Here is a 21,551-nt window from a genome sequence, read left to right as displayed (position 1 = left end):
TCTAATCCTTCCTAAACAGTTCCACCAATTGCTGACCAAGCATTCCAATGTATAAGAGCTGTTCTTGTGTAAACTACCACAGGTACTGTGTGATAGTTTGACAAACGTATGCATTGTTTAATGCTTATGTCAGATTAAAAGTATATCTCTGTTCTCATTGATCATTTCTTTATTATAAATGCATTCAGATTCTTTTCTTGTAGCATTTAAAAATACATAATATCATTATTTTTGGTTTTCTTGATGCAAAATAAAACAATGCAACTTTGTTTCATTGAGACACTTTCTTAATACAAGCCTGGACTGACCTTTAACTGAATCCTCCTGCCTCAGCCTCCTCCATGGTAGAACTATAGCATGTCCATGGTGCCCAGCTACACTGTAACTTCTAGAACCGTGACCTTGTACCTGTTGATCAGCCCTTCCTTCCTTTGCTTCTCTTGTCTTTTTGATTTTGCCCAGTTTTATTTTTTAAAATTTGATTGTTTTTTCTGTATTCAGAATTAGGCTAATATATTTAGTTTGTGAGGCATTGTTGTTTATGGCTTGCACAAGATCTCTTTTGTTTAGCCATTCAGTTAATTGTTTTTATTTCTGTGACTGGAGTTGAACCTAGGGCTTCATGTGTGCCATGTGAGCCCCTCATCATGACCTGATTCCCAGCTGTCAGTTGTCTTGGTAAATAATTGTGAACTCATGGTCCTGTGCATCTGCTTGCAAGCATTGTTAAAGTTTGTGCTACCTAGGGTTGTCTTTTTTTTTTTTTTTTTTTTTTTGTCTTTTAGACAGGGTTTCTCTATATAGCCCTGGCTATCCTGGAACTCCTCTGTAGATCAGGTTGGCCTCAGAGTCACAGAGCTCCTGCTTCTGCCTCTTGAGTGCTAGGATTAAAGGCATGCACCACCACTGCCCAGTAAGAGTTTCAACTTCTAGACTGATTACAAATGAATGGCTTTTTATAATGTTTCTCTCCTAGGTTCTCTTCAACTTGGCCAGTCAGTACTCTGCTAATGAAATGTATGCAGAAGCACTAAACACGTACCAAGTCATAGTGAAAAATAAGATGTTTAGCAATGCAGGTAGGTGTCTATAAATAGAGATGTAGCTCTTTTATAGTGTTAATTACATTTTCTCACTTTATGCTTTTTTATAATAAAGTGATCTATTCTTTAAGTAAATGTATATTTATGATGTGGTGTCCTGCTTGAAGATACTGTGTGTGAAAATCCATATGAATACCGGAAGAAGTGTGATTGGCATGAGATAAACTGCCTAATGCTAAACTAAGAATAGATTCCAAGCCCGGCGAGGTGGCTCATGCCTTTAATCCCAGCGATGGAGGCAGAGGCAGGTGGATCTCTGAGTTTACTTGCTCTACATAGGGAGCTCCAGAACAGCCAGGGCTACAGAGTGAGACCCTGTCTCAAAAAGAAAAAATGTCTTCCATCATCATAGGGAGAAAGAGGCATGGTAACCATGTTTCTTTCCTTATGTGACTATTCTCAAGAGATGAGTGTATGTTCTTATTGTATAACTTTTGTTGTAATATTAAGGTTTATTAGAGTTCCTTTAATAACATTAAAATTATGTAGCATTGTTGAGTAACGTACATATGTCTCATATCCCTTTTTAGAATGTGTATGGTGTATGTGTGTGTAAATACAGATGCACGCGTGTGATGCTGTACTTGTGAAGACAGAGGACAGCTCGTAGAGTCTCTTCTTTTCTTCCTCTATACATTCCAAGTTGGAATCAGCCCTCCAGGCTTGCACAGCAAGTGCTTTTAGCAGTGTCTCTCCTGTCTCATGGTTTCCTTAGCACAGTGCCCTGGAGTCTGTAATAGAAACGGTTGTCTAGCCATCTTAGGTCCCATGCATGAACATATGACAGTGGCCTACTGTTTTGATGCTAGAATCTTATGTATAAAACTTCATGAGCCATGGGATGGCTCAGTAGGTAAACACTCTTGCACATATGGCTTATGACCTAAGTTTAGTCACCAGATCCTAGAAAGTGGCAGGAGAGAACCAACCGCCATGAACTTTCCTCTGACCTCCACATGTGTGCCACGGCCTTCATACCTGCACACATAACACACACAATAAGTTTAAAAACATACAAGCTTCCTTACTTGAAAAAAATAGCTTTAGAGAATATAGGCTAAGATTGTCTATACTATCATAGCAAAAGTACAAATATGAAAGTGTTTTATACTCATTTTTTTTAATTAGGAAGACTGAAAGTGAATATGGGGAATATTTACTTAAAGCAGAGGAATTATTCCAAAGCCATCAAGTTCTACCGAATGGCCTTAGATCAGATCCCAAGTGTCCATAAGGAAATGAGGTAAGTATGAAATACAGTGTCTGAATTTTAGTGTCTCTTTATAAATAAGATGACTTGTAGTTTGCTGTAATTGTGCTGAGCATTTTGAAGTGTTTGTAGATGAAAAGTGTTAGGTTCATGTTTCAGATGTGGTATTTTTCTCTGTTCACTTGTGACTTTTTGCACACGTCTACCTAATGGCAAATTCAAGCTTAAAAGAATAGTATATGATCAAGTAAAATAAAACTAAGCTAACAGTGCAGTCGTTAGTAACATTATACAGCTTCACACCAACACAGCCATAACAACAATGCTGATAGCACAACAGACTATAGTGCAAAGCTGGCACCAGACCCACGGGCAGACTCCTCCCACTGTTTGAGACAAGTGAACCTAAATGATCGCTGTGGAATATAAAAGGTGGAGAAGGGCATGGTGGCGCACGCCTGTGATCCCCGCACATGGGAGGCAGAGGCAGGCAGATTTCTGAATTCAAGGCCAGCCTGGTCTATAGAGTGAGTTCCAGGACAGCCAAGACCACACAGAGAAACCCTGTCTCGAAAAACCAAAAAGGGTGGAGAAGTTGGGATGTTTTCTACTCCTGCAGTATTCAAGAGCAAAAACTGTATATATTGGTTTAATGTTCCCTGGGACATTTCATTCATGATAGTCCCTTTAAAATGCTACTTTTCAGCAAGTGTCACCTAACTTACATGGTACTCTAGAAGTACCGTTAACTCAGGTAAGACCAAGAATTTGATCCTGTCAGGGAAATGTAATTTGAGGGCATACATTAAATGCTTAATAATAACTGAGGCAGTGGGTGCAGTAGTCATTTAGCCAAGGCAGGAACTGCTGAGGACCACTCAAGAGAGTCCTTGAAGAAAGGGAACTGAGGTGAGTTACATTCATATAGTGAGTGGTACTGATCCAGGCTGCTAATTATGAATAAACAGTGAGATTATGTTCAGATATACTTGGAAAAGAGGTGGGATCACACCTGCTAGAATGACCCAGAAGGACAGGTATTGATGGAGATGCTGATATTAGAAATTTCATACATTGGATATGTGAAATGGTATAGTTACTTTGGAAGACAGGCTAATCTTAAAAGGTAAACATTTACCATGTGGCCAACAATTAAATGAAAATTTACACTATTTCAAAGGTTTATATGTAAATAGTCATAGTAGCATTAATCATAGTAGCAATATGTGGAAGTAATCTAAAATTCTACCAGGTAGGCAGTAAATAAGAAAATATCATAAGGCCAGGTATGGTGGCACACATCTTTCATTCCAGTACTCTGGAAGCAGAGGCAGACAGATCTCTGAGTTCAAGGCCAGCCTGATCTACATAGAGTCCCAAGCCCCAATCCAGCCAGAGATACATAGTTGGGACCCTGTCTCAAAAAATAAAATAAAATATAGTATATCTGTGCTATAGAGTACGATTTAGTGATCTTAAAAGGTGGTGAGTCACCAACACTAAAGTATAGAGGAGCCTCAGGGTTGTGTCAGGGAATGAAACCTGACACTTCATAGTTATTGCTTATAGGCAATAACTAGGAAAGGCAGAGAGGCAGAAAGCAGACTAGTGGCTGCCTAGTGCCCATTGTGAGGACCTGGAATAAAGGTTTTCCTTTCAGGGTAATGTGTGGTTATTGTCCCACATATGTAAATACAGTGGTAATCACTAAAGTTTGTGATCTCCTGTTACACTATTATATATTAGAGAGTAAAATGAGAAAGAGGCAGGGAGATTCAGCACCTGAGTGTCATAGCAGGACTTACACTGTTTAGGCTGATTGGTGTCCCTCTTTGTTTAGGATTAAAATAATGCAGAACATTGGGATCACGTTTATAAAAACCGGTCAGTACTCAGATGCCATCAACTCATTTGAGCACATCATGAGTATGGCCCCGAGCCTGAAGGCGGGCTTCAACCTCATTCTCAGTTGTTTTGCCATTGGAGATCGAGAGAAAATGAAGAAGGCATTCCAAAAATTAATTGCTGTTCCCTTAGAAATTGATGAAGATGATAAATATATCTCCCCAAGTGTGAGTATGAAAAGGAGAGCTAACAGCATCTCCTGCTTATCTGTCTTTCTGTTTGTGTAAATGAGCTAATTGGAATTTCTCAAGGGGCAGTTGATATATTTCATTTGCTATTTAAATTGAGTTGAGAATGGAACTCTTGAAATAGGGCTAGAAGTATGGTTAAAATAAACCATGCAATTTTAGTCAAACCTTTAAAAAAGGAATCATTAAAAATAAGATTTGACTATACCTAGACCATGTGACCATGGAATTTTTATTCCTGGTTAGTTTTCACCAGCTTGACTATACCTAGACCATGTGACCATGGAATTTTTATTCCTGGTTAGTTTTCACCAGCTTGACACAAACTAGAGGCACCTGGGAAGAGGGAGCCTCAGGTGAGGAGCTGCTTCCATCCATCAGGTTGGCCTGTAGGTGGGTCTGTGGGGCATTTTCTTGGTTCAGGTTTGATGTGGGATGGCCCAGATTGCTGTGGGCAGGGCCACCCCTGGGCAGGTGATCCTCCCTGTGTTGTATGGGGAAAGAGGCCGAGCAAGGCATGAAGAGGACTTCCATGGTCTCTGCTCCCGTTCCTTGATGCCAGACTCCTGCCTGAGGGTCATCCCTGTATTCCATCGATGATGGACTGAAACCTTCACACTAAATAGAACTTTCCATACCTACTTTGGTTTGGTGGGTGTTTTTATCATAACAGTAAGAGCAAACTAGAACAGTAGTACTGAGGGTTGACGCTAAGGCCTTGCACCTGCTCTACCACTGAGCCATATTCCCTGCCCATCTACCATGGACCTGCAAACTCTTGTTTTGTTTGACATAGAATCTTATTAGCCCAGACTAGCCTCAAACTTGCTATGTAGCTAAGGGTGATTTTGAATTTCTGATACTGCCTTCACTTTCTGAATGTTATGCCTCTATGCCCAGTCTTATACAGTCTTGGAGATTAAACTCTGGGCTTCATGGATCATAGGCAAACATTCTACCAACTGAACTACATCCTTTATACCCTCAGCCTCTGAAAAGTCTTATTTTTAAAGAATTTAATATTGGGCTGGAGAGATGGCTCAGTGGTTAAGAGCACTGACTGTTCTTCCAGAGGTCCTGAGTTCTATTCCCAGCAACCATATGGTGGTTCACAACCATCAGTAATAGGATCTGAGGCCCTTTTCTGGTGTAGCTGAAGACAGCTCCAATGTACTTATATAAATAAAATAAATAAATCCTTAAAGAGGGAATATAATAGTAAGAAGTATAGGTCCATATTTTACACATAAGAAACTAGTAGAAAATATGCCAAGATAAAAACAATAGTTTTTGGCAGTTGGATATTGTTGCTTCTTCCTCTTCTTTTTTTCTTAATACTTTGAAGAAATTTCCCAAATATTTATGCATAAATTGTTAGCATTCTATTACATTAAGTCAAACCACATGAAATTTCCTGTATTTATAGGTTGAAGTGGTATTTTTCTTCAACTTAATAGAGTTGAACTCCATTGTTTATTCTTTGAGGGTCTCTTAAATTTGGGTGGCCTGGAACTCATCATATAGTCCAGGCTAGCCTCAAAGGTCTACTCTCTCATCTCAACCTCTACAGTGCTGGGATTGTAGGCTCACCGTGCCCAACAGTAGAGTCAGTCTCTCTCTCTCTCTCTCTCTCTCTCTCTCTCTCTCTCCTCTCCCCTCCCCTCCCCCCGTCTCTATTTCCACCCCATATGTGTGTATATATGTTTGTATGTATGTATGTATACATGTGTGTACCTATGATATGAAAGCAAGAAGTTAGTAGTGGCTATCTTCCCCAGTAGCTCGCCACCATATTTTTTGAGACAGTCTCAAAACCTGGAACTTACTGATACAGCAAGACTGGCTAGGCAGCAAGCCCCAAGGTTCATTCCTGGCTCTACTTCCCCAACACTGTGATTCTTACATGGGTGCTATCAATCTGACCTGGACCCTCAAACTTGCATAGCAAATACTTAACTGAACTGAGTGCACGCTCTCTGTCTCTCTGTGTCTGTCTCTCCCCCCCACCCCTGCCCTCCTGCTTCTCTCCCTCTCTCCCTAGAAGGAGATTTTTCCTGTTCCTAGAACAGAGAGAGAGTGGGCTATGAAGCCTGATGGCTGGGCTGCCATCAGAACTTGCTCGCCTTGCTTCTCAGTCCCTTTATAATGGGACAGTTACAATGGCGTGCCGTATAGAATTGTGAGGGTTGAATGGTCGATAAATGTAAAGTGTAAAACGTATGCATGGAGCATAATGCTGGATAAATATGGATTATTATGCATTATTTTCATGCTGAGAAAAATGGTGTGTTATTTAAGAACCATCAGTATTTGTCTAGATGGTGCTGTCAGCCCCAAGCCTTCCATGCTCAAGTTGGTCCTGTGTCCGTGGGCTATGCGTTGTCCCAGCCTCATCCGTAGTCTCCACAGGGGTTATGTGGCTCACACTGAGCAGTGAGTCCATGCACAGACTTGGATCTGAGTTTAGAATTTATAGTATCACATATTTATACACACAACCACTGTTTGTATATTTGATACTATTCTCTCTGGCCTGGCCCTTTTATCTGCTGTTCAGAATATATTTTAGGTCCATGGAGAGTATGAGAGGAAATTATCAAAACCACAAAACCAAGGTCTACCCTGTATAAGGAAAATAGATTAATGTATTCACTGTTTTATACATCTAATTGTTGAGTTTTGATTAGAAATCTTAAGTTTTTAATTTTTATGTCTGACTTATTTTTCAATTTTCTTTCCCAGGAAGATCCCCACACTAACTTATTGATTGAAGCTATAAAAAATGACCATCTTAGGCAAATGGAACGTGAAAGGTAACATTTTGGCTACTAACTAATATGACTTTAGGTTTTAGAGAATGACTGCCTTCTGACTGATTCTTATAAAACTTGTCAGTTGCCAGGAGTGATGTTAAGCACCTTTAATCTCCACACTCAGGATGCAGAGGCAGGAGGATCTCTTAGTTCTAGCCTGGTCTACAAAGTGAGTTCCAGGACAGCCAGACTACATAGAGAATCCCTATTTCAAAAAACAAAAAAAACAAAAAAACAAACAAACAAACAAACAAAAAAACCCCAAACAAACCAAACCAAAGGTCAGTTGCATCTGTTGCCTGAGCTGAGCTGTTACCCACCACTCTAACTTACAGGTTCTCATTTCTCCTTTAATCCTGGTTTCCTGCAGTCCAGTTCTCCTTATTAAGTTGTATGTTTAGCGGTAGGAGGGTTAAACCCAGGTCCCCTGCTCTAGCACTGACTGCATCTCTAGCCTTTTCTTTGGTTTTTATTTTGAGGTGGGTTCACTAAGTTTTCTGACTTACCCTTGGGTTTACTCAGGTACCCAGGCTGGCTTTGAACTTATGATTTTCTTGCCTCAAACTGGGATTACAAGTCTACTTTACCAGGCCTGGTCTTATTTAGCTATTCTTAACCATTTCTCTGTAATTCTCTTTCCCTATCCATTTGGTATCATATTATAATTTAGTTACCTTTATTGTTAAAAAATTGTCTTATGCATTTTTGTCTTGCCTGCCCATTAAATATCAAATTTAAGGAAAAACATGTATTTATTTTATTGTTTTCTGTTCTTTATTTTTCACACTTGTGCATAATGAATTTTGATTATATTAACACCTTTATCTTCTTTTGAATAAGTCCTCCTCTTTCTGTCATGTCATGTGTGTCTGTGCAAGTGTGTGTGTGTGTGCACATATGTGTGCATGTTTGTGTATATGTGCTGTTTCTAGTTCTAACACCAAATATGAGCCTTTTCCACACCAAGATTATCGAAGTCTCTGGACATGAAGTGTCCATCCCATCTAAGTTCATGCAGACTCAAGTTAAGGACTGAGTCCTGTACGCCTCTTCATCCCTAAGACAGTCAGCAGCAGCAAGCAATGCCTTCTGTTCTGACTGACTTCCTAGGACAGGACAGACAGGGTTTTTTGTTTTTTAGCCAACCCTTCTTAGGATCTATAATTTGCTAGAAGCGCACAAGAACTTGTTTGTATGTGCTAGTAAAGGATGCAGCTGAGAAACAAGAGGCAAGGTAGGCAGCACGTGCTCCTGGGGAGACTTGTAAGGTCCCATGTCCTTCCATCTGCGTCTCCTCCTTACCACCACTGCCACCAGCCCGATCCTCCCTAAGCAAGCTCTGTACTGGAGACAAGACTGATTCTGTCACTGTCCATTGTTGACGGCTCTCTGCCCTCAGCTCCTTTCTAGGCACTGGAATGTATCTTAGTCACTGTGCTATGGCATGACCATGGCAACTCTGATAAGAAGAGTGTTTAATTAAGGCTTGATAACAGTTTCAGAGGCTCAGACCATAATTGTCGTGAGGGGAGCTTGGCAGCAGGCATGGCGGGCATGGTGCTGGAGAAGTAGCCGAGCGCTAGATCCAGATCTATGGGCAGAGAGCCTGGGCCTGGCACGGGCTTTGAAACCTCAAAGCTTTGAGCTTTAGTAAAGTTTCTTTTACGAATGAGGGTGCCCTTGTATTTTGAGCATAGATGTTCAGAATTGAAAGTTCTTCTTGGTGGATTTTTCCTTTGACCAGCAAGAAGTGTCCCTCAGTGTCTCTTTTGATGACTTTAGGTTGGAAGTCAATTTTATCTGATATTAGAATGGCTACTCCGGCTCGTTTCCCGAGACCATTGGCTTGTAAAATTGTCTTCCAGCCTTTTACTCTAAGGTAGTTTTTGTCTTTGACATTTAGGTGTGTTTCCTGTATGCAGCAAAATGTAGGGTCCTGTTACCTGATCCAATCTGTTAGTCTATGTCTTTTTATTGGGGAATTGAGTCCTTGAGGACATCGGTACAGGGAGAAAGTTTCTGAACAGAACACCAATAGCATATGCTCTAAGATCAAGAATTGACAAATGGGACCTCATAAAATTACAAAGTTTCTGTAAGGCAAAGGACACCATCAAAAGGACAAATCGGCAACCAACAAATTGGGAAAAGATCTTCACCAATCCTACATCAGATAGAGGGCTAATATCCAATATATATAAAGAACTCAAGAAGTTAGACTCCAGAAAACCAACAACCCTATTAAAAAATGGGGTACAGAATTAAACAAAGAATTCTCACCTGAAGAATTTCGGATGGCGGAGAAACATCTTAAAAAATGCTCAACTTCATTAGTCATTAGGGAAATGCAAATCAAAACAACACTGAGATTTCACCTTACACCAGTCAGAATGGCTAAGATTAAAAATTCAGGAGACAGCAGGTGTTGGCGAGGTTGTGGAGAAAGAGGAACACTCCTCCACTGCTGGTGGGGTTGCAAATTGGTACAACCACTCTGGAAATCAGTCTGGCGGTTCCTCCGAAAACTGGGCACCTCACTTCCAGAAGATCCTGCTATACCACTCCTGGGCATATACCCAAAAGATTCCCCAGCATGTAATAAGGATACATGGTCTACTATGTTCATAGCATCCCTATTTATAATTGCCAGAAGTTGGAAAGAACCCAGGTATCCCTCAACAGAAGAGTGGATGCAAAAATTGTGGACACAATGGAGTACTATTCAGCCATTAGAAACAATGAATTCATGAAATTCTTAGGCAAATGGATGGAGCTGGAGAACATCATACTAAGTGAGGTAACCCAGACTCAAAAGATGAATCATGGTATGCACTCACTAATAAGTGGATATTAATCTAGAAAACTGGAATACCCAAAACATAATCTACACATCAAATGAGGTACAAGAAGAACGGAGGAGTGGCCCCTTGTTCTGGAAAAACTCAGTGAAGCAGTATAGGGCAAAACCAGAACAGGGAAGTGGGAAGGGTTGGGTGGGAAAACAGGGGGAGTGAAGGGGGCTGATGGGACTTTCGGGGAGTGGGGGACCAGAAAAGGGGAAATCATTTGAAATGTAAATAAATATATCAATAAATTAAAAAAAAAAAAAAAAAAGAAACCTCAAAGCTTCCTCCAACAAGTGACTGCTTCCAACAAGGCCACGCCTCCTAATCCTTTTAATCCTTTCTAAGAATTCCACTTCCTGTTGACTAAGCATCCAAATATATGCACCTCTTAGAAGCATTCTTATTCAAACCACCACAGTATGAGAGACTTAAACTTCTAGACTTTTGATCATGTGTTGATTCCATCAATCCAGCTCCATTTTTATCCCCATTAAGACAGGGTCTCGTGTAATCTATGCTGTTTTCAACTTGTTCTTTTAATAAGGATGGCCTTGAATCCTGGTCCTTCTGAGCCCACCTGCTAAGTAATCATGTTCATCTTTGAACCTTTTTAGGGACCATGAGACATCATCTCATTAGCATAAGTCATGGTCAAAAAAAAAAGCATACTTATAGCATGGAGGAAATTCTAAAAGTTTTGAGATCTCTTTGCCATCTCTCTGTCTCTCTTCTCTTCTCCTCCTCTTCCTCCTCCTTCTTTTCTCTCTCTCTCTCTCTCTCTCTCTCTCTCTCTCTCTCTCTCTCTCTCTCTCACATTCTTTTTCTTCTTTTGAGGGTCTTACTGTCTCCTGCCTAGCACTCCAACTTTGTTTCTTACTCTAATGCATTTCCTCATACAGCCATCCTCCATCAAGTGTGACTGGAAGGTCTAAGAGTTATTGAGCATGTGATATGTATATTACATGGTAGAGGGCAACCCTTTGTTTTCTTAATTCTAACAAAATAAATACAATGTAAGATATACCACCCTGAAATATATTTATATAGAGAGGTCTTACTGTGGAGCCCAGGCTGGGCTGGAGTTTATGTTCTTCCTGCCTTCCTGGGGTTCAGATGTGAGTCACTGTGCCTGACACTGAAACATTTACTTTTTTCCCCTTCAAAGTAGGGGCTCTGTGCAGCCCTGGCTGTCCTGGAGCATGCCTGCCTCTGCCTTTGTGGGCCGGGGTTAAAGGCCACCTTACTTGACTCAGTAAGTCATTTTTCAGCTATACAGATTGGTAGTGTTAAGTACATTTACGTTATAGTATAACTAATCTCCAGCACTCTACTCATTTTCAAAAACTAAAACTCCATACCCATCATATTCATTAAACAGTAGCTCCCAGTGTATACTCAAAAACTGCTCTCTGGAAACCACCAGTCTACATTCTTTCTCTGTGATGTTCAGTAGTGCAGGTACCTTATGTAAATGGAATAATAGATTGGTTTTAAGATTTTTTTTTGTATTTTATGTGGATCAGTGTTTACCTGCATGCATATGTATATAACACATACATGCCCACTACCAGTGGAGGCCAGAAAAGAGCATCAGATCCTCCCAGAACTGGAGTTAAAAGCCACCATGTGGGTGCTGGGAACTGAAACCAAGGCTTCTGGAAGAGAACCTGTGCCCTTTAACCACTGAACCTGGCTACCCTTTGAGTCCATTTTAAAAACTGCTATGTCTATAAATCTAAGAAAAGTAGACTAAGATGAATATCAGCTATCAGTGTAGATTAGTATATCGCCTTTGGAATACAACTTGGCATTTTCCAGTGATGTGACAATGTGCATTTTATAATATGCAAATATGTTACATACACACATATGCATATATACTTTGAAAAGTAACATGCAGCTGGGTGTGGTGACCTACTCTGTGTCTTTAATCCCGTCATTTAGGAGGTAGAGGTAGGTGGATCTCTGAGTTTGAGACTAGCCTACATAGTAAGTTCCAGGACAGCCAGGGGTACACAGAGAAACTTTTTCTCAAAACAAAATAACAGAATAACAACAACAATAAAAGGAACAGTTTTTCTTGGGGGTTGTGTACATGTGTGTCTTATGTGTGTGCATGTACATATATGTGTCTGGATGTGCAAACATAGAGCTCAGAAGTCAACGATGTTGCTTGTCCCCTATCACTCTACCTTTTGCTGACTGAATCTAGAGCTCAGCTGGAGGATGGAGTGACCACGTGGTGAACCCATAGGGTCCTCAACTCTGCATCCCAGTGCTGGCTGGCAGGCACATACCACCTGGCTTTTTATGTAGGCGCTAGGGAACCCTGCTCAGGCCCTCCTTGTGCTTGCTGAGCGAACAGTAACCACTGAGCCATCTGCCCGGTCCCACACACTGCTTCCTTCACAGTGCTTACAGCTCCCTCTCATGCCCATAGGTAGGTTATGGGGCTTCGTCCGTGTTTCGTTATTCCTTTACCTTGTCAGAGGCATCATCAAGCAGGAGAAGAAAGGTGCACAGTATCCCAGGAGGCACACATCTAGCTAGTTGTGTTTGCTAGTTGTTTTAGTCTGACTTGCAAACATGTCTCTCGGGCTGTCTGAGTGGTAGGTAGTGCTGGGATTGAGCCAGGTTTAGTCATGGTGGGTGAGAGTTCTAATGGTGAGCTGCATCCCTAGCCCTTGTTTGGGAGGACAGGATTTTACTATATAATCCAGAGTTGCCTGTGACTGGCTGACCTCAAATTCATGATCCTCCTGCCTCTACTACCCTTGTGCTAAGATTATATACACCACCCGGACTTTTTTTTTTTTTTTTTTTTGGTTTGTTTTCACTTTAGTTTTAATTTGGGGGTGTTTTTTTGCTTGCTTATTTGTTTTTGTTTTTTGAGACAGAGTTTATCAATATAATCCAGTCTGTCCTGAACTCAGATCCACCTGCCTTTCCCTTTTCAGTGCAAGGTGGCAAGGAGGTAGGCCCTGTTCCCTCCTAGCCTCTATGAGCACAATTCTCATGTGGCTGTCTGTCCTCTACTAAGCTTCTGTGGTGTGTTAGGGTTTTTTTTTTTTTTTAAGATTTATTTATTTATTTTATGCATATGAGTACACTATTGCTCTTTTCAGACACACCAGAAGAGGGCATCAGATCCTATTACAGATGGCTGTTAGCCACCATGTGGTTGCTGGGAATTGAACTCAGGACCTCTGGAAGAGCAGTCTGTGCTCTTAACCATTGAGCCATCTCTCTAGTCCCGGTGTGTTTTGATAGATTATTAAAATTACTTTCATGTCACATCTAAATATAACTCCTTTGTTTTTATAATACAGGAAAGCCATGGCAGAAAAATACATCATGACAGCTGCAAAACTCATTGCTCCTGTGATCGAAGCGTCTTTCGCTGTGGGTTATAACTGGTAAGAGTGCAATTCAGGTTTAAGAGTCGAGGCTTTGCCTTTGTCCTGAGCTTTGGGCACTTGTGTCCCTTGCTGGGTAGGTTTGCTGGTGACTAGGAGCCTATTGCACATGACCTGTATTTTTTTCTAAAGGTTTTAATAATTTTTCCCTAGCTTTCTCTGAAATTCTTGAACCATATGTTTAAATTTGTCTTGATTCAAGAGCTCCATAGACACCCACATAGTCTTGTTTCTCTGCCACTTGGGGAAGGAAGCATCATACAAAATTCCTGGTGATTTGCTCCCTTCACATGTTTGTTAATTTCCATCATACTTTAGACTTCCATGTCACTTTCCTTCTCTGATTTGGTATTTTGTCTCTGGTGTTTCTTTGATTTCTAAAACTTCTTATGCAAACTTCTTGTGTGTGTGTGTGTGTGTGTGTGTGTGTGTGTATGTGTGTGTTTATTTTTCCAAAGGCACAGTTTTTCTCTGGTTGTTTCTTTTGGGACTATGGAGGATGGGGCAACTTTTCATATTTTATTTGTTAAAGATTATTATAATAGTTGTTGTAGCCTTCTCACAAAGTGAGAAATTGTCTTAGCTAGCTCACAAAGTGATGTAAGGATTTATCTAGCTCACAACTGGTGCCCCTGCAATTTTTCTCTAAGTTTCAAATGTTACTGTGTAACTGCTTTTATTATGTTAGACTTAAGTCATGCCAGACTAGGAGGTTCTCTTCCTTCTTTGTGTGTTTTAGACAAGGTCTCTTGTACTTTGGCTACCTTTGAAGTTTCTGAGTAGCTGGGAATGACCTTGAATGATCTTCCTTCCTCTATCTCCTCATATTCTGATCACAGGTGTGTACCACTGAGCCAGCCAGCTAGCTTGCCTGCCTTCTTCCCTCTTCCTTTTAAGAAAGGTCCTCATTCTGTGGTTATATTAGTAGGGTTCTCTAACGGAACAGAAGTGATAGAATGAAAAAAGAATATAGAGATCTGGAGAGATGGCTCAGCAGTTAAGAGCACTGACTGCTCTTCCAGAGGTCCTGAGTTCGAATCCCAGCAACCACTTGGTAGCTTACAACTGTATAAAATTCCAGTCTATTATTAGTTCCTTGGAATCCTGGGCCCTCTTCTGGTATGCAAACATACATGCAGACAAAATATCCATATATATAAAAAATACATATTTAAATAAATCTTTAATAGATATCATACATAACATATATTACTAATATATATGATTAATTAGAGGGACCCAGGCTATGGTCTGTGTAGACAACAATGGTTGTCTTGTGACTGAAAGACTGAGAATCCAAAATCCAGTCATTGGGCTGGGTGTCTTACAGTCCCAATCTGGCACTAGAGTCCTGAGGATTTCAGCAGAGCTGATGATCTTCAGTATGCATTGGTATCTCCAGATTAATTTTAATACAGAATCAAGATAAATGAACATGCCAGAGAGAGTGAGATTAATCAGGCAAAACCAAAAGGCCCTTCTCCCATGTTGGTTAACGAGGACTGTCACTACAAAGGTGTTCTCAAATGATCTTGTCAGGAAAATCTCTCTCCATAGTGCCTAGCAGCTTGGGCTTTAGTTCATTTCAGGTTAGTCAAATTGACATCCAAGATCAGCCATTACAGTGGTCCAGTCTGGAACTCACGTGATCCTCTACCTCAGCCTCCCAAGGGCGGAGGGGACAGTGTGCCCAACTCCCAGGTGTCATCTTACTCTAAACCTTTCAGATCATTCAAGCCAGACATCCAGCCAAGGACCCTTGCTTCAAGCCAAGGCGAATACTTTTGCTTGAATATATTTTGATTGTGAAATGATAACTATCCATTTAACAGAAAGATAGGTTTGCTTAAGAAATGTTGATAAACAGCTACACATAGGGAAATGAGTATAGCAATATTGGAATCTGTCTAAAAAGATACATGTCAGTCCATTTGTGGTGTAGACCGGCCTAATGAAGGAGGAATCGAGGCAGAGCACTTCAGTCAGCAGGCTCTGTCACTTGAGCTCCAGATGGACCCTCTATAGTTTTATCTCGACCTAACATTTTAAAAGATGAAAAAGTTTGTTTTAACCAAAGAGCATAGTGTCCTATTACATTTTTTCTTAGGTTTTTATTATTATTTTATTTTATGTGTATGGGTGTTTTGCCAGCATGTGTGTCTGTGCACTGCACTGTGTGTGTCTGATGCTGAGGAGAGTACATCAGATCCCCTGAGTACAGTTGTGAGCGACCATGCAGATGTCGGGAATCAAACAGACCCTCCGCGAGAACAGCCAGGACTCTTACCCAGAGTCCTCTCTTCAGTCCCTTATGTATTTTTTTATCATAACAGAACTTCTTTTTTTTTCCTTCTTTGGTTTTTTCTCTTTTTTTTTTCCCCCGAGACAGGGTTTCTCTGTGGAGTCCTGGCTGTCCTGGAACTCACTCTGTAGACCAGGCTGGCCTCGAACTCAGAAATCCGCCTGCCTCTGCCTCCCAAGTGCTGGGATTACAGGTGTACGCCACCACACCCGGCTATATCAGAACTTCTAAGATTTTATTTGCAAACTAAAATATGTCTTGTTTTCCTTTTGTTAATCAGATAGGAATTCATTCCTTTATATGGGACCTGCCAAATTTAAAAAAAATAAATAAATGCTATCTCAGGCATAGTGGGATGTGCCTGTAATCCCAATATATATATATATATATATATATATATATATATATATACACACACACACACACACATATGTGTGTGTATATATGAATATATATGAATATGTGTCTGTAGGTGAATATTTTGTATCCATGGTATAATATACATATATACACGCATACATACATTATATACATACATACACATACTTGCTTTAGAGAGAGCATAGTGGATAATACTTTTTGGAGACAACCTTATAGTTTATGATTGAGATTAAAGACTGTTTTGGGCCTATGTTTCTGAATCTGCAATCTTCCCACCATCTTGGAGACCCATTGCTGTGCTCTGTCCCTGTTCAAGAGGTCCAGGGGGCTCTGCTGCAGCCTCTGTCACACTGTGAATATGCTTTATGAAGAGAACCATAGGGAGGACAATGGGTGTCCAGAACCAGAAATGGAGTTGCTTATCCTTTGAGGACATAGCTATGGATTTCACCTGCTGGGCGTGGCAGACCTGGGTGCTGCTCAGAGGACCGTGAGGGATGTGATGCTGATGTCCACAGCAGCCTGGTGTCCTGGGGCACTGCATGCCAGACCTGAATTGCTCTCAATTGGAGTGAATTTGGGCCATGGGATGTGTCAGGAGTCTCAGGCCACAGCCTTCTAAAGAACACCTAGGTCCAGGAGGTGAGTGAGGTGTATAAATCGTAAGAAGCTAAAGGAGGAATTCAGGTGAAGTTGTCTGCTAGTTTGAGAAGAAGATGGTGAATACTCAAGGAGGGTTCTACTGCTGTGTCTTAGGACAAAGTGACCAGATTTGAACACATGCAATGGGGCTCTTTTCTTATGTTTGACTCTGCCTCATGCTGAAGATGCCTAGAGGGAGAAAGGCTCCTCTTGGCATGTGAGAGAGGTGGGATGCCCGGCGACATTCTTTATACACTTTTTTCTTTTTTCTTTTTTTTTTTAATTGGATATATTCTTTATTTACATTTCAAATGTTATCCTCTTTCCCAGTTTCCTTCCCTCTTTGGTAGCCCCTATCCCATCCTCCCGCCTGCTACTTAATATAATAAAGAATCGAACAGGCTAGAGAGATGGCTCAGAGGTTAAGAGCAGTCCGTGCTCTTCCAAAGGTCCTGAGTTCAAAACCCAGCAACCACATGGTGGCTCATAAACCATCCGTAATGGGATCTGATGCCCTCTTCTGGTGTGTCTGAAGACAGCTACAGTCTACAGTAAGTACAGTGTACTTACATATAATAATAAATAAATCTTTTAAAAAAAGAAAGAAAGAAATGGAACAAGAGGCAGAGGGCAGACGGGACTTAGCATGGGCTGAGGAATGGGTGAGGGTGGAGAAGGGCAGGCTTTCCGCAGTTTGTATGCAGAGAGACCTTCCATGTGAGTCCTAGTTATTATACCTCCCACCTTTGCTCTTTTCCTGCTTGTCACCAGCTGCCGATGAGTAAGCCACAGTCTTCTCAAGACATGACAGCTGTTCAGTGTTTGGAGAACTTTTAAGACTTGAAATCAAATAAAACACTTAAAATTAAGCTATTTGATATCTGTTCTGTTTATATCATTTTAAACTGACATTTGTAAGAAAGATGCCAATCAAGTCTTCTGTTTAATTTAGTTTCTTGGGGAGTTCTGTGTTTGTATATTTAAAACTATTCAGCTAAAGGGAAGTAGTTTTGAGATTCAAAGACTACTTTATGTTCATTCCAGCCAGTTCTTTCAAGCTCATTTCTTTGTTTGTTTGTTTGTTTGTTTGTTTGTTTGTTTTCGAGACAGGGTTTCTCTGTGTAGCCCTGGCTGTCCTGGAATTCACTCTGTAGACCAGGCTGGCCTCGAACTCAAAAATCCATCTGCCTCTGCCTCCCAAGTGTTGGGATTAAAGGTGTGTGCCACCACAGCCTGGCTCAAGCTCATTTCTACTTAAAAGGTTTTCAGTGGTAGCCATGGGTTGTTTTGAAGTCACTAGTTTTGCTGTGTAACATTTCAGCCCATTAGCCAGGTGGTGGTGGTGGTGGCAGCGGGCGGCGGCGCACGCCTGTAATCCCAGCACTCTGGGAGACAGAGGCAGGCAGATTTCTGAGGCAAGAATCATTCCAATTCTAGGTGCACAATAAAGCTGGAAGAATGGCTACATAGAAACCCCTTTTCAAAATACATGTGAGTATGAAGATAGGTGTGTAGCTTAGGGTCTGGATCGTGTGTGGTCTCTGACCAGGAGAGCAGACAGTCAGCAGCCTGTAAACTACATGTGACATCTCCCCTAAGGATGTTCTGCTAACTGAGAGTGAAAGATAAAGATCTAGGGAGGGAGAGTGTGGGATAAACATTCTGGGGGATTTGGGGAAGGTCTGGCTCTACAGATAGCACAGGTCACCAGGTCAATAACATTCACTCTCAGTTTTCTGGCATGTCTTCCTTTAAGGAGATGTCTTTGAGTGATTACAATTCCTGGTTCCTAGTGCTCAGTGAGCACAAGAATCTTTGTGCCCCCAACATGCTGCTAGCTCAGCTTTTAAAAATTTACTGATGCTATAGAGTTATAGAACCACAAATGTTTTGTTTTTGGTTTGGTTTGGTTTGGTTTGTTTCTCTAAAAAGCAGGGTTATTGACTCCTCTCTCCCAAGCCCCATATTTCTGAGCTGACTTATGATGGGCACATAGCTCAGGCTTGATGCTGTTTGTGATTTAAACTATGACTCCCTCCAAAAGGGTAAGCTTAAGTTTATTGATGACAATTCAGTTTTGCTTCCTTTTTAAGAGAGATTTTGTCTTTCTAATTATTTATATATGTGGGGAATGGACTGTGCTTGTTGTTGTCCCATGGAGGACAGAAGAGGAGGGCACCAGATCCCTTGGAGCTAGAGTTACAGGCATTGGGAGCCTCCTGGTGTGGGTCCTGGGAACTGAACTCGGGTCTTCTAGATCAGTACATGTTCCCTCTATCTCTCTCCAGCCTCTGGGATTCTTTGTACCCTGTTGCCAAGGCAGAGTCTCTCTTGTTTGCTGTTGCTATACTCTATCCCAGGCTGGGTGGGCCATGCACTGCTAAGGAATTCTTCCGACTGACTGCCTCTCGTTGCTTTCTGAGGCAGTCCAGAGCCTCGGCTCTTGTAGCTTTCTGAGGCAGTCCAGAGCCTCGGCTCTTGTAGCTTTCTGAGGCAGTCCAGAGCCCCGGCTGGGCTTCGGCTTCGGCCCTCCCAGCACTGGGATTACAGCCATGCACCCACTTCTCTGTTTGCTCTGGTGGCTTGCTAAAGGTACAGACGGTACTTACTTTGATAGGAAGCACTAGCCTAGCATTGCAAGGAGGGGCAGGAGCATGATGTGAGCATGTTGCCCCTTCTCCCATAAAGCTGAGAGAGCTTTTAGGTGAGACGAGAGCACTTGCGTGTTGATAACCACTCCCCCCAAAGTGATTCTGACACTTTTGTTGTTGTTGCTGCTGCTGCTGCTGCTGCTGCTGTTAGCAGTGGTGTCTCCTTTGAATGAATATTAAAATCGTCGGGGTGGGGGGTAATACATCCTCAAGGGGCAGTCTGTAGTTTAGACTAATTAAATCAAAATGTCTGTGTCTAGGTTATAGCCCTGGGTGTGTTTACTTGTGTCTGACATTGCTCTGCATCAGGCCAGTAGCTCATCAACCACACGGCCCTGTTAAAAGTGAAGATGCAGTTAATCTAACATGGGACAGCTTTCCCAAACGGGCCTTTCGCAGGCATGGAATAAGCAGTCTTACTTTGTTTTTATAATGTTCACTTATTTCCTCTGGCATTTGTCTTACCTTAGTCCTATATGATTATACCATTTTAACATTTTTTGGTGAGAGGCAAAGTGTACACAAAAATTATATAGACCAGGTGGGAGCGCTGACATATATAGCTGTGATTCCAGCTCAGGAGGCTGAGATAGGACCTTCATCTGAGCCCAAGACCAACCTGAGCAGTATAGGTAGAACTCATCTAAAAAATAAGAGTTATACAAAACAATATTAACTTAGTGATGTATCATGAAACAAACACCCATGTGACTAGCTTGACAAGACTTTTAGTACGTTAGGAGATGTTGACGCCATCACCACGCCCTTCAACCAAAGGGTGGCTGAATCTCTTCTTCACGTCCTTGCTTTTCCGCCTTAATCACCTTACCAGGCTTCTCTGCATTCTCTGCACACTGTGATGAAGTTTGTCTGGCTTTAAACCAGACATAGATCTGTATTATATGATAGAGATTCTTTGTCATAGATAGAATCACACTGACTGTGTTCTTTGTTCATAGCCTTCTTTACCTTATGTTTGTGAATGGTTTCCATGTCCTTGTAGAGAGCTGTGGTTTGTTCAGTTTCATTGCTTCTGATGTTGTTACATTACTGTGTATGTTTTCATGTTAGTGGGCATTGAGGTAGTTTTCAGTTGGAATTTGACACTGTTATCAATATTATTGTATGATTGTGGGTACAGACCTTATTTATAAGTGGGATGATTTAAGGGTTATGTGCACATTTAACTTTCAAGCAGATGCTACCAAGCCCTGGGCCTTCTCCCTCAGGGTATAGAAATTCTTAGCTTATTGTGTAGTTGTTCATTTTAACCAAGCAGCCTGTTAGCATTGTGGTTTGTGATGTGCACTTCACTGATGGCTGATTAATGTCATGTGTTAATTTGTCACACAATTATTTTTTGTGTCCTGAATGTCATTTAAGACTCTTGGCCTTGATTTTGGTTATTTGGTTAGTAGGTCCTCTTGAGGACACTTTTGTTTATCTCAACTTCATGAAAATATTTTCCTGTTTTCTTGAGACGTTTTTTTGGGTTTTCTTTTGACTTTGTTTGTTTGTTCATTTGTTTGTTTTTGAAACAGGGTCTCACTGTGTAGTCCTGGCTGTCCTGGAGTTCACTATTGTAGACTATGACATGATACTGACCAAAGTCCAGAGTGAGGGTCTGTATTAAGCTGGCCAGAGACTCCCTTCCCACAGAGAAGCCTCTAAAGCATTTTACAGGGAGCATTTAAAGGCAAAGGATCCAGACAGCCTGCATCCTACTTGGCGATTACAAGAGGAAGTGAAGCAAGCAACCACTTTAACAGAAACCATGCAGTTAGTGGGACATTTTTTCGCCTATGGTTTCTAGAACAGGGTTTGGTCATTTCACACAAGACATTTAATGTTAGAGGTTGGGAAGGGGAAGTCAGTTTGAAGTAAACCAACAATGGCTCTAGCTGAGACAAGATGGAGGATCTTTGCCCTGTCACAAGACCAGGCTGGCCACAAGCTCACAAAGATCCAGCTGCTTCTACTTCCCAAGTAGCAATATTAAAGGTATGTGCCACCATGCCTGGCTTTTTTGAAGTTTCACCTGTCACATTTAGATGGTTGAGTTATGTGGAAGTATCATCTTTCTTAGTAACATCC

General features: G+C 41.3%; 1 protein-coding gene across 2 annotated transcripts in view; it reads left to right on the top strand.

Annotated features, from left to right (window-relative positions):
* The window catches only part of Ift88 (intraflagellar transport 88), an 89,563-nt gene that overhangs the window by 21,398 nt on the left and 46,614 nt on the right, over positions 1-21,551 (top strand). For both annotated transcript variants that reach the window (XM_052191344.1, XM_052191343.1), the window contains exons 10-14: positions 977-1,079; positions 2,232-2,346; positions 4,154-4,385; positions 7,149-7,219; positions 13,395-13,481. In XM_052191344.1, the coding sequence (XP_052047304.1) occupies positions 977-1,079; positions 2,232-2,346; positions 4,154-4,385; positions 7,149-7,219; positions 13,395-13,481 (608 nt within the window). The remainder of the gene's footprint in view (positions 1-976; positions 1,080-2,231; positions 2,347-4,153; positions 4,386-7,148; positions 7,220-13,394; positions 13,482-21,551) is intronic.

The sequence above is a fragment of the Apodemus sylvaticus genome, chromosome 8 (assembly GCF_947179515.1).
Source record: "Apodemus sylvaticus chromosome 8, mApoSyl1.1, whole genome shotgun sequence".
Lineage (NCBI taxonomy): Eukaryota > Metazoa > Chordata > Mammalia > Rodentia > Muridae > Apodemus > Apodemus sylvaticus.
The sequence above is the reverse complement of the archived record's forward strand: the minus strand, read 5'-3'. Positions and strand labels throughout refer to the sequence as shown.